At 45.3% G+C, this 13,796-nt stretch overlaps 1 protein-coding gene across 3 annotated transcripts in view; it reads right to left on the reverse strand.

The window, feature by feature from the left end:
- The window catches only part of CFAP61 (cilia and flagella associated protein 61), a 332,916-nt gene that overhangs the window by 192,811 nt on the left and 126,309 nt on the right, over nucleotides 1-13,796 (reverse strand). For all 3 annotated transcript variants that reach the window (XM_066595763.1, XM_066595760.1, XM_066595761.1), the window contains exon 17: nucleotides 11,322-11,456. In XM_066595763.1, coding sequence (XP_066451860.1) covers nucleotides 11,322-11,456 — 135 coding nt within the window. The remainder of the gene's footprint in view (nucleotides 1-11,321; nucleotides 11,457-13,796) is intronic.

A 13,796-nucleotide genomic window follows, 5' to 3' on the forward strand; every position in this document is an offset into this window, starting at 1 on the left:
AAGACAAAGCCAAAGACTCATCAGCAGCCCCTCGTATGTTATCTTAGGACATGGAAAGTGACCTAAAGCATCTCACAGTGACAACATAGGACCTCAAATCATGATGAAGATCACCTGTTATAACTTCATGTAAGCAGGCTTTCCATAAATGCAGAATTAGCATAATGATAACATCTGTTATTTGGGACATACCGTTACATCCAATATCTTGAATGAGTTTAATGGAAATTTAAGTATTTCCAAGGGATTGTGTAAAACTTCATAAGCCTCCACCTGTTGTTAGGTTGTTTATGCCGCAAGACATCCAGAAAACTAAGTAATGACAACAGTACTGAAATAGTTAACTCTCCCTGCCCTAACAGAACCAATGCAATTCTTATCAAAATTGGACACAATAGTATACAAGTGTTATTTTGCGTACTTTGTCTTTGGAGCCTGCAAATAGCGAACTCTGTTGTCTAATGACATTGACAAGCCACTTGACCTGATGTCTCAGTATTCATTATTTCATAAGAAACCCGACATAACCAGTATTTAGTTAGTAAAGTACACAGTGAAAGGAATAAGAAGTTCAATCATTTACTAGCTTCAGAAAATGTTTCTTGTGCTACATTGTGACATGGCTGAAAATTGTGCCACGGTGTGGGAAATGTCTGTAAAGTAGGCTGATATCATATACTAGCCAACCAGGAGCGGAGAAGCATTGCGATTTTCTGCTCGGGCTGCCAATTTGCAGCATGCTGCGAATTGCCGCGATTCTCCGTGGTCAGCCTATCTGATTTGTCTATTTGCTCCTGCTCCCAGGTGTAACCGCCGCGGGATACCGCAATGCCCATGGACAGGCAGCCTAAGTCAGCTAGCATTACCTTGCTATTCCATTCTATTTGAAAATTCTTTCAGTCCTTCCCTTTAGATGGGTGATGTGATCTCACTGGGAATTACTTGTCTCTATGTTCTCTCCAGGAGTCACTATTTGGGACCTTTCACAAAGGGCTGAATATTTCACAGCAAAATATGCCATCCCTGGACTCCACACCAAAATCTGCACAGCTAACTGTGGATTTTAATGTGGAATTTCTGGCAGAATTCTGCTGTTTTCAATCCCACACCAAAATCTGCATGTTAGTAGTGCAGATTTTGGTGCTGAATATTTCACAGGAGGACATATCTTGCAAAGCTATTGTACAATATTGTGTCCCTTGTGAAAGGTCGCTTTCAGTCAGCAGAACTTCCTGTATGATAAAGAGCCTGTGTGGTACAGTCCATGCAGTTTCATGTGGGGTAAACAAGGAAGATGGAACAATGCCTCTGCAGCGCCACCTACTGGAAGGTAACATTCCTTCAAATCAATGTACAACCCTTTATACAGGTCTTAGCAAAGATCGGGAATTGGAAACCAAGCCAGAACCCATACACAGACAGCTGTTTCAGGGTGTTTGCCCCTCATCAGTGTGCAGTAGGATTATGGATTGGCTAGTGAGAGGCCTGAGATGTGAGTCAAGAGGGGTATTGTCTCTCCTTGAGGAGAGAACCTAGAAGGTGAGTGAGGAGACTTGTAAGGCCATGCATGCTTCTCTGGGTAATATGCAAATAAGGAAGATGGAACAATGCCTCTGCAGCACCACCTATTGGATGCCAGCATTCCTTCAACCCAATGTACAACCCTTTATACAGGTCTTAACACAGACCTTATTTGCATATTACCCAGAGAAGCATGCATATTTAAGTCTCCTCACTCACCTTCTAGGTGCTCTTGAATCATGGAATGGTAGACTTGGAAGGGACCTCCAGGGTCATCGGGTCCAGCTCTCTGCTCAGCACAGGTTTCACAAAATCATCCCAGACAGATATTTGTCCAGCCGCTGTTTGAACACTTCCATTGAAGGAGAACTCACCGCCTCCTGTGGTAACCTGTTCCACTCATTGATCACCCTCACCCGCACCTGTGTGAAATTATGAGAAAATGCTAATTAATCTCAGGACTAGATCACAGCTATTCTTCATTGATCCGATTTTCTGCCTCGATGTGGCCAGTGTGAAAACATAACACTTGTGAGAATGAGGGCTAAGGCCGAGTGAATTGCATGAGATTTGTGCGATGCGGCCAAGGTCAAAATGCAACACTCGTAGGAATGATGGCTAAGGCCGAGAAAATCGTGTGAGTTTGGGCGTTGTGGGACTCTCGCATGACTTTGAACCCCATTCTTTTGAATAAGGCCACACACATGAGCAATTTTTCCAGCATCACTGTGGGGAAAAAAATCCCTCAGAACGCATTGCATTGCCCATTGTTTTCAACAGGACTGGCACAGCATCGCATGGCGTGCAAGGTGCACGCAAGTGTGATGCAACGTTTACCTATTGAAAGCAATAGGAAAAACTTCACGACCCTCCGCCGCTGCTAAAAGCTGCATCAGAGAACAGCTACTTTCCTAAAGTAATGCGAGGCGGTTCAAAAACAAAAACGCCTTGCATGTGCAGGGACATCGCACATTGGTGAGCGCAATATTGGTCCAAGTTGCACAGCTAGATATTGCACTCACCCGTGTGAAAGCAGCCTCAAGAAAAAACTTTTAAAAGCCCTTACACATTGTATTTGTCTGGATGGAGACGCTCTTCAGTTGCGTTACATTGGGTATGTCTTGACACTGAACTTGAAAGTTTATGACACACTACCGTGTTTCCCTGATAATAAGATCTACCCCTATAATAAGCCCTACCCTGATTTTCGGGAGGGGATATGAAATATAAGCCTTCCCCCAAAAATAAGCTCTAGCTACAGCAGATTAAAAAAAAATAGCAATACTCACCTAGCCAACAGCATCCTGGTGCCTTGCGCTAGTCTCCGATGCTGTGTCAGGCTGCCGTGTCCTCAATGCTAACAGCAAGTGCTGTGATTGGATCAGGAGTGCCACTGGCTCAGCCAATCACAGCCAGCGCTTGATCATTCACAGCCATTTAGTGAATGACATCACTGAATAACTGTGATTGGTTTATCAAGCGCTGACTCTGATTTGCTGAGCCATGGTGCTCGTGATCCAATCACAGCACTCGCTTGCTGGAGGCGGGGTATTCAAAGCCCTGTTACCAGGAAGAGAATGCTGTCCGTGTGGTGGACACGGCAGCCTGCCACTGCGCCACAAACCAGTGCAAAACACCAGGGCGCTGTTGGCTAGGTAAGACATCCTAAAAATAGGACACTATGCCTCTTTTGTGGCAAAAATTAATATAAGACAGTGTCTTATTTTCAAGAAAACACGGTCACTACTTTGCACAATGAATGTTGACAGCGGAATTTCCCTGCCAATGGGAGGTTATGTAGATCATAATGTGGGATTCCTCTTCATGCATTCATTTCTTCCACAGGATTTTTGGAATGAAGACATCTTTGGGCACATTTAGTCTCCAGAGCTGCCTACCTGTTGGTGCCCCCAATGCTCCTACCGTATATCCCAATTTATCAACAACACGGTTGTCTAATAATGTGAGTCAGCTGAGTCCGTGTGAAAAAGAACACAAGAGGAAAGAAAAAAATAAACTGTCAAACCGGTCAGTTATTCTACATAATGATTTCACCTATTCCTCTCTTGTATCAATAATTACATAATTACTGGGAGCAGATGGATTGCGGAACGCAACCAGATGGTGGAGAAGTAAACAGGCTGAAAATTGATGATTTCTTTTCCAAACAAGGATTCCATTACCTCAAAAGTAAGAGATTACTGGAAATCTAGTTTGGGATTACACAGAATATACCATAATATACGCAAATTCACAATTCCGATGCCATAATACAATGAAACGACCATACAGATTGTGACTGATTCTGCAGACAACATCTTGGCGAATGACTGCTAATGCTTAAATAGGGGCACCTGCCTTTGTTTCCCAGTGTTAGACGCTGCTAACCTCCCTTCCCCTCCCTTCTTTTTCAGACCTCTATGAGATCCTCCAGTGTATCTTGTGAAGAGATAGGACAAGACCTATCTTTTCACGCAACGTATAAAATCTGTTGTGGCTATTATTCCTGATGCACTGTTTTTAGGCGGCTATAAAATTGTTTCGCCTGAATACATTGGAATCGACACTTCAGATGGTCGTGATTTTTGCCCGATTCTTTTATGCCACTAAATATCGGCGTACATACGGTTGTGTAAATAAGGTCTCTTCTACATGGGCGATAGCGATTCGGATGCACGAAAATCGCACTGTCGTAGCTGCCATGCGCTTGCGATTTTCTTGCGTCAGAGATGCGATTTTCTTGCACAAATTCTAGCTTTGCATGTGTTCCCGATTTTCTTGTGCGATTTTATAGCGCGAGAGAAATATCAGGCAGGTGTGAAGTGCATGGTCTCTGACCCGGCCCACACTTAAGTCACAATCCTGTGTAACTCTTACCTTTGAGTGTCAGTGTGGAATCTTTCACAGTGTGAGGGCATCTTTCAGTGCGGCACATTGACTCATGTGGGAAATATTGGTCCACTGGCTCCTTGACATTTCCTCAAGATGACTGCTGTAACTCCTCACAGTTCTTTCTTTGCTCTCCAGAACCTTCCCCCACGCTGCTGTGAAATCACCCCTCCTTTCTAAGAGGCTCAAAAAACCCCATCCTGGAGAATTTATATAGATCTCCATAGCAGGTAGAGTTTTCTCGCATAGCATAGTATGCGTGTCGCTAGGGGCTGCTATGCGAAGAAAATCGCAGACTCCATAGGGAAACATGGGCTACAAAAAAATTGCAGACTACGATACCAAACTTGTAGAGTTTTTTTTTTTTTTTGCTGTACTACTTTTATTTTTTTTAAAGACATTTAATTTAAAAAAAAAATTCTGTCCAGCCGATATACGCTACGATCTGAGGATTAAAAACTCATGAACAGGCCCACAAACATTCTGAGGCCGCCATGCCATTGCCCCTTCACCTTCCCTCCCCCTTGCCAACTGACCTCCTCTCTCCTCCCCTCTGGCCGATTGCAATGGGAGGGGGTGAAACGAAGCACTGCCCCGTCCAGCCTCCTCCCATTGATGGCTGCAGACAAGGGGCGGGGAGGGGGCAGGAGCTTAGCTTGCCCCCCCCAGCCCCCACCCATTGCAATCAGCCAGGAGGGAGGAGAGAAGAGGGAGCTGTCACGCTGCTAAACTCCCTCCCACCTTACTTCTCCGTTCGCTGTTATTGGCTCCCATAGGAGCCCATGCAGCGGCAGACGTATTCTGTCCCAAAAAATAGTTCCCGGACTATCTTTTGGGCCTGGCTTAAAGACGTCGGGTGTTATATTGGCCGGCGGGACGCTTTTACATCGCGGGAATATGGCAGTGTAATTGGATGCATTGGAATCCAATGCATCAGATCACAGCATATATCGGCCGACCGTGAAAATGGTGGGCCGATTTACGCTCGTGTGAAAGAGCTCTAAGGCTGGATTCACATGGGCGTATATATAGGCCGGGTTTTCACGCCCAGACTATATACGCTGCCCCTCTGATGCATTAGTTTACAATGCATCAGTGCATATGGGCGTATTACCACGGTGTAAAAGCGCCCGGCCCGGCCAAGATGGTGCTATCAGAGCTGTTGCAGGCAGGTGTCAGCTGTAAATAACAGTCAGCAGCCACAATGTATGGGGCAAGATTGTCCTGTGATCTCCCTTCATATGTACCCCGAAGCTGCAGGTAACCGTATGTCATGTAACGTTAAGGGGTTAAATGCCCATTGTTCAGTCCCTCTCAGACACTTATACAGCCAATATGAATGGCTGAAGGATTTCTTGTTTGAATGAGCCAACAATGTATCTGCCTGCGAGAACAAGCCAACTCTGTCATTGCTCACTCAGTTGCTCGTTTAACCCTTTCCAATCCAATTTGTATTACGGTTTTCCTTGGGAGCTTACTCTTTTTCTGCAGTTCTATAACGGCGCTATATGCTGGCTAAAGCCAGTACTGCATGAGGTGACACATTGGATAGGCTCCGACAGCAGAGAGGCTGGCAATATACAGTAAGAGAACCCCAACGGACGTCTTCCAACATCGGAGCTGTACCGCCTTAAATCATAATGTCTTTAGACGTCAGGCAGTGGATTGGAAAGGGTTAAATGACAAATTTGCAGATCTAAACAGACCCTTAAGCCCCCTTCACATAGAAGTATGTGTGTTTGCACACACCCCAGCACAACATATTTGCTCTATGTACGAGGCTTTTTTATGCCTGTATTGGTGTATTGTACCGCACTTTTTGCACAGGCAGGGCATGTTCATTTGAGCACGTCAGACAAACACCCCCTGCTTTAAATGGCTATATAGCCTAATGACTGCCAGATGTGTTCTTTCTGTCATGGAATTGTGCAGAATATTGCACATCCTGTTGCGCATTGTACATACATTTGTGCACCCCTTATAGACTTCCATGGGGACCTCTGGTGCGCAAATGTGCAGAAAGATATATCAGGTCCGATTGTTTAGCATGCAACAGAAATGCACGTGTTAATTGGGAAATGAGAATCAACCCATTGAAATCAATAGGTTCTATTCTCTGCGTATTGCGTGTGTGTGTGTAATTTAAATACACCCGTTTGTTTCAACTTTTGGTGGGTTGGAAGAAACTGGAGTACCCAGAGTAAACCCACACAAGCACAGGAAGAACAGACAAACTCCATGCAGATGTTACCCTTGAAGGACACAGTACTAAAAGCTAGGCAAATAGTGTTCCTCAAGAAATTTACAGTTTTTTTAGAAACTTTAGCGCAAAAGTCTTACACAGCGAATTATAAGGACAGGTTCACACAGTTACTGAGCATCAGGGCTTAAAAACATGGGCATGTTCTAGTCCTATTTGCAGCCGTGAAAATAACGACCACAAAACAGGATGTAACGAAACCATTAAAGGGGTTGTCCCGCGACAGCAAGTGGGGTTAAGCACTTCCGTATGGCCATATTAATGCACTTTGTAATATACATTGTGCATTAAATATGAGCCATACAGAAGTTATTCAATTACTTACCTCCGTTCTCGCGCTGTCTCTGTGTCCCCGTCGCCATGGTGCCGACTAATTTCTGCCACAGCATGCCATTTTAGCCGCGCTTGCGCAGTCTTCTCTCTTCCCTCTGTGTACGAGCTTCTCCAGCGTGCCCGTGCGATACAGCTCGTCTGCGCATGCGCAGACGAGCTATCGCTGTACGGGAGCGCGCAGGGGCGGCTATTCAGCTCCCGGCGTCCCTTTAAACAGGGGTGATTCACCCCGAATCAGCAACAGCCAGCCGGGACCATCCAGGAGCAGCTAGCCGGGACAACCGACCAGCAGCCAGCCGGGACGATCAGCAGCCAGCCGGGACGATCAGCAGCCGGGAGCCACTCGGGATCAGCAGCCGCCAGCCGGGACGAACGCAATACAGCCGCCTGGGTAAGTGAGTTGTCTGTGGGTGCTGTGGGAGCTGTGGGAGCTGTGGGAGCTGTGGGAGCTGTGGGTGCTGTGGGAGCTGTGGGAGCTGTGGGTGCTGTGGGTGCTGTGGGAGCTGTGGGAGCTGTGGGTGCTGTGGGCGCTGTGGGGGGGGGGGGAGGGGGGAGGTGTACTTACCGGAGCTTCTGTGTAGTCAGGAGATGGGAGAAACAGCTGTTTGCTGTTTTCTCCGGTAGACAGCACCTCCCCGCTGTGACGCTTTCTGCCGACCAGCCAATCAGGCGGCTGGATCGGCATTCCATTCATTTACAAGAACACGCCTCCACCGATGACGTCAGTCACCTGCTCACGTGACCGGCGTCTCGGGAGCGCGCATGAGGCATCCAGGAAGAGCGAGCGGTGCACCGTGGAACGCACCCAGGGACCCAGCAGGCGCCATCTTAGAGGGAGAAGTTTTAAAAGTCATTTTTTCTGCGGACGTGTAAGTACAATGCGGTTTATAACCGCTCACAAGGGCTGCTTAATGTCGGGGGGTGACAGGGGGAATGGGCTAATATGAAATTTTGGCTTTCTGCCTCGGGACATCTCCTTTAATTTTAGTGGTTTTGTTTTCAAAATCGGGATTCTCGGGCATTAATACTACGTATGAGAAAACCTAGGACTGACCCCATCTTTCTCGCACATAGTTTCTCTACTTGCGAAAAAGATAGGGCAGGACCTAACTCGAGCGCAATAGTGCAGATTGGTGGCGAGCATATTAGTGCATGTGCCCATCTGTTTATGCCCTCAGATCCAACAATTCATGTTGCTTAATTTCCAATTGCTCTGCTACATCTACCATCAAGTATCAAAAACCATTGGCCTTTCCTTTTCAACAATTTATCAAAAACAGATGCCACAACGTCTGCAAGGATAACTCTGTTGCATTGGGTCTGTGGTGGGAGGTCTTGGAGCCATTTATATGCCAACATGAGGATATACACAGTTCTGGGCATCAGTGCCAGGGGCCAAAACACAGTCAGTAAGACACATAGTAATATTATTAGACACCGCCACTACATTGTGTTCTATTTTTTTCACTGCTCTTTGACAGAAAGAAAAACATACACAGCGAGGAGGCGAGAGTACCCTCTGTTGTAGCTAGCCCCAACCAATAACGACAGACTCAAATGGCTTTGGATAAAATGGCCACAGTAGTCAATTTATTACCATAATAAACATAAAATTATCAAGTAAAAGAAAATACACTTATGAGGAGAGTCCTTGGAGCCACAAAATCTGGTGCTAACCGTACTTAACTAACGTATCCCGCCCCCAACCGTACTAACAGGCTCGGGGGCACCACAAGCCGCCCTTGGGTGACTAATAACTGTAACTCATGGCAACAAGGGATTTACTGCCTTCTCACTAGTCAAGTCAAGCAGCACCAGATACCAACCAAATTAAACAAAGGAGGGAGTCTTAGCAGGTAAGACCATGCCACCCAACTCCCCCCCTAACCAATTGAAACCGACTCCAAGGACCCCCTAGCCACCAATGCTGCCATGACAATAGAAATCTTTTTCCTAACTACCACACAATAGGGCGGAAGGGCGGGACTCCTCGCTTCTTAACTTTCCCTAAAAGATGGCGTTCCCACTTTTTCCCTTCTTTTATATCCTCCCCGCCTCTTTTCCTCCCCACTAATCCAATCTATCCCTACTCCCCCCATTCTAGAATTTTCCTAACCCCCTTCCTTTCTTTAACTCCTTCACTGTCATTCCACTGGGTACCTGATTCCCTGTGTCATGCGGGGCCTTCTCTTAAAGGGTGCCAGCGGCCCCTTAGCTCCATCCCCATTCTCTATTGTTGCTATAAAAAATGGAACCTGGAGGAAAACCAACAAAATACAATAAATCAATGAAATCTGACAGAATAACTTCAGATCTGTTTCAAAACTGGTCCATTAAAACGGTATCAATTTCAAAGTGCAGGACTGGGTCAAATAGATTCCATGGTACTCCATTAGGGTTAAAAAGTGCTGTATCTTTCTTCTTTTTTCTTGTCTACCATTGAACACTAAAGTCGAGGCGATATATTTCCCATCTTTGCACCTTTTATATGTACCAGGCTGGTCAAGATCTCCCACGTATGGTGAGGTTGTTGATTGCTCATTCATCTTTTACAACATGTATTTACAAATTTACTCAACTTTTCAATTATAGTGTATAATTATATTAACTCCCCCCACCCCCCGCCAACCGTTAAGGTCCTAGCACAGAATTTGTCCAGGAAGCAGAGGGGGGTCTTATATTACTTGGTGCCCTCCTCTACGGCTGTAATGCATCAGATCTCCCAATTCCTGTAGCCACTTTGTTGTGTTCAAAGATGGCTGTGCCACTTTTTAGACTACCTGATGTACACTGAATCAGTAGTCTAAGAAACTACAGGTTGTTCTGAATCGCCAGCAGTGTTCATGTGATCAGCGTCTGCCAACCCAAAACGTTGCATGCAGTGTCTGACTATCGATGCACAGTGTAGTGAAAGAAATGCCATGGCCATCTTGGAACACCATATAGAGGTCCAGAAAACGTCACATCCGTGGCTGTATGGCAATAGAGGAGGACAATCGGTAATATTACAGCCTACGCTAGTCCTTGAACAAACTTTTCCATAAAGTGTTAACCCTTTGCAATCCAATTTTGGATTCAGGGTTTCCCAGGGGTTTTTCTCTTTCTGCCATTAAACAATGGCACCATCTGCTGGCTAAAGCCAATACTCCGGTATTGGACATGCTGGAGAGGCCCCCAACAACAGAGTGGCCAGTAATGTGCAGTAAGAATACCCTGCTGGACGTCTTCCGACATCAGAAGCTGTATAGCCTTCAATCAGAATGTCTTTAGACGTCAGACAGTGGATTGGAAAGAGTTAATGGCCATCTTCATTCATATGTAACAGGAACTCCACTAGCTGTTTGCAGAACCCAGTGTGTGTTTAAACACATGCCCAGCTGTGCAAACAGCTACCAGCACATTCAATTGTTCTCCTCTTGGCTGCCAGAAGATTGCTTTGTTCTCCTTGCGGCTAATGTACACATGCCGCGAGGAGAACATTCTGCAGTCTTTTGAAAGATGAGCGAAATACATTCAAATGGAATGTATTTGCTCAGCCTTTCAGTGGCTGAACGATGGATTTTAAGTGAACCAAAATCCATCGTTCAAATGAAAAGAGCGTGATGCCCACGTTTACATGTACCGATTATCGCTCATTTTCGGCCGTTTGGACAAATTTTGAGTGATAATCGTTGGGTGTAAAAGGGCCTTTAGACATATACTATTATCCAGGTGGACACCCATGACCGAGTAACCCATTGTTAGGTTCTATTTTACTTGTTCTTTTTTTTTCTTTCTCTTTCCTTTTTCTCCTCCCTTTAATAGTATTTTCCCATTAAGCTTTGCCCAAGATAATGGCTCAGTAAATTTTGCAATAAGTAATTTACATGTTCGACTATTTCATGTTAGAAAATCCAATAAAACACTTGCTGATAAAAGTTAGCCATATACCTTAGTACAACAGGAGGGAATTCATATACCCATGACTGAGTATTACTCGGCTAATCAACAGGAAGTCAGACTGAAGCAGGAGTCCTTTTTATTACTGACTTCTATTATTACTTTTTCTGGTTTATAGCATTTTTGACATCGGTTGCATCAGGTTCGGATTTAGTTACATCGGGTTCTGCCATTATCCTTGGGATGTTCTATATGTGAGTTTTATCTATATTCTGGATACATATATTGGGATACAGCTCATTCTGTAAGGGTATGAACACCCAGATCTGTGTAATTAAGAAACAACCTATTCATACTAAGACAGTAATTCCAAGCCATCTGCCAAACCTTGTAGAGCCTGGCATGGTGCCTGTTGCCTGCTGTAGCTTCTGTTACCCACCTGATCCTTGGAGACCTGCTTTGATGGAGCGTTTATGCCAAGCTTTTCCAGAGGATAGACAATCTGTCGTCTTGGTCGCACGGGAACCATGTAATGAAGGGCAGATGTCAGTGAATGGGAGCAGGGATTCTTAAACTGAAAGACAACCATCTTCATTTTAGTGAGGAGAATGTCAGCTCCGCGCCTCGCAGATGTTTAACAAACGCAGAATTCTTAACAGACTTGGCAAATTGAAAGCGGGGTTTAGAGAAAAATAATAACAAATAAACATAGTGCGAAAGCAGAGGAATGAGCTTCACATAATACCCACCACTAATGAAGATAATTATGAGAGTAATTACATTACCATCTCTGCGGGAATGACAGATAAACAAGTGGCTTGGTTTATGGCAATTTTGCTGTAGCAGTATGTTTCCCAGGAGCACATTCTCTCACTACCAATCATGAATTAGATCATCTCACCCCCCGTCCATTTTGTTCTTTGCTTATTGTTAAGTATCTTGTGCCTCTAATCTGCTACTACTTCAAATGATGAGAAATCAGATGCAGGACCGCGTGATCTATGCGGTTAGTGACATGCTTACAAGAAGAATCACTTCAGATCCCTCAATGTTCTGCCTTTGGTTGATAGTTCAATTTGCAAATGTGTCAAACACAAGGCCTGTGGACCGAATCCGGCCCGCCACCTCATTTTATGTAGCCCACCGGCCGTATAGCATTCTACTCACCCAGCCTGTGGGTCTGGTCTGGCGGTGGCAGTGCAGTTGGACCACTTACCTCTTCTCTCCAGCGTCTGTGTGTGCCGACCTGTATGCAGCGCAGGGGCTGAGGCGAGAGGTCAGTGGTCACAAACTGCACTGCTGCTGCCAGATCTGCAGGCTGGGTGAGTGGAATGCCTGTAAGCATGACGCCCTGCCAATAGGGAGGTCACTATTACTACTGGGAATACTATGGATACAATATTAATATTGGGGCCACTGTAAGGGACACTATTAGCACTTGAGTTACTATGGGGGACACTGTTACTATTGGGGCCACTCTGGGTGTCACTGATACCACTGTGGCCACTATGGGGGTGGGGGGGGTCACTATTACTACTAGGGCCACCTATATAAGGGGCATGTACTACTGGGGCCACTATGGGGGTCACTATTGCTACTGGAGTCACTACTAGGGCTCGTTCACATGGGCATAAACACATTTTGGCCATGCAAATACGTTGCGTACTTGCGCAACTGAAAATTGCTTATGTCCAAATTTTTCCTGTCACTCAGGAATGTCTTTGTGTGCCCTAACGCACACAGGCCCATTGAAATGGTGCACAAATATGCAGTGAATATGCAAGTTTCCTGCGTATTTGCGCTGGCCAATTCACTGTAATGGCATACTGCGGTGTGTAATGTGCATTTTTTCACATGACCGTTTATCACGTGAAAATACTCGCTCTAGTGAACGAACCCATTTTTCACTCAAATTATGTTTAACAGGCTTTGTGTGGATTATCAATCTTCTAATATACTTGCATTTATTTTTTGTTTGTTTTAGCATTGAAAATCAAGTCAGAAGTGGCTGCCACTAGAGGTCTCCCTTCCAGCAGCTTTGCAATCCACTCTCTGTCTTCAGGCATTTGACTTCTCTAGTAACAGAGACATGAGGACACTGTTGGTTACTACGTGCCGCAGAAGGGCAGGCATTCAGATACTGCCTTGCAGCTGATTGGAGCAGATGTAGAATGGCTATTTAGGACAAGACCTCCATCTGTAAATGGATTGGAAACAGTAGGGCAGCAGAAAAATAGGAATATCTACATGGAAAACCCAATTAGTAGAGCTCAAACTGATAGCAGGAAAGCAGTGGTCTATGGAGACCTAGTCTGCTTTTGAAGAATTTTTGAAAACTCAGGTACACTTTAAATAAGTGCTGTCAATGTAACAAATTTTGTTTAAATGAATAGTATACAAGAATATAAGAAATTTTGCAAGATATCTTATTAGAGAAAATGTTGCTTTCCCCACTTATCAACTACTTCTTCTCCTCCCCCTGCATCCTGGATTTTCTATCTCAACCCAGTGCTGAATTTACAACTACACTGCTCAGTATGGCTGTATAATGTCCTCCATGCTGCCGCTGCTTCTGAGTGAGATAGAGGAAGCAATACTGTTGTCTGGTATTTGAGGGAGATGTTCATGTTGTTACGGTATACTACCCTTGATACGCCAGCTCGGGTGCCCTGGATCTCACCCACAACCCCTGTCCCTGCCTACTTTCCTCCACTCCTGGCTAACCCCAGGCGGGCAACTGGGCGGCGATCCCTACTCTCACTATGGACCGAAAAAGGGACGCTGGCGTACCTGGATGGAAAGGGTAGAATACTGAGAGGCAGATGTAAATAACCAACACAAACAATACTAAGCAGAACTGAGGCAGATGGAAAAACCTGGTGGATAATAGCAGAGTATAGCAGACAAGATGACA

This window comes from Eleutherodactylus coqui, chromosome 3 (assembly GCF_035609145.1).
Source record: "Eleutherodactylus coqui strain aEleCoq1 chromosome 3, aEleCoq1.hap1, whole genome shotgun sequence".
Taxonomy (NCBI): Eukaryota; Metazoa; Chordata; class Amphibia; order Anura; family Eleutherodactylidae; genus Eleutherodactylus; species Eleutherodactylus coqui.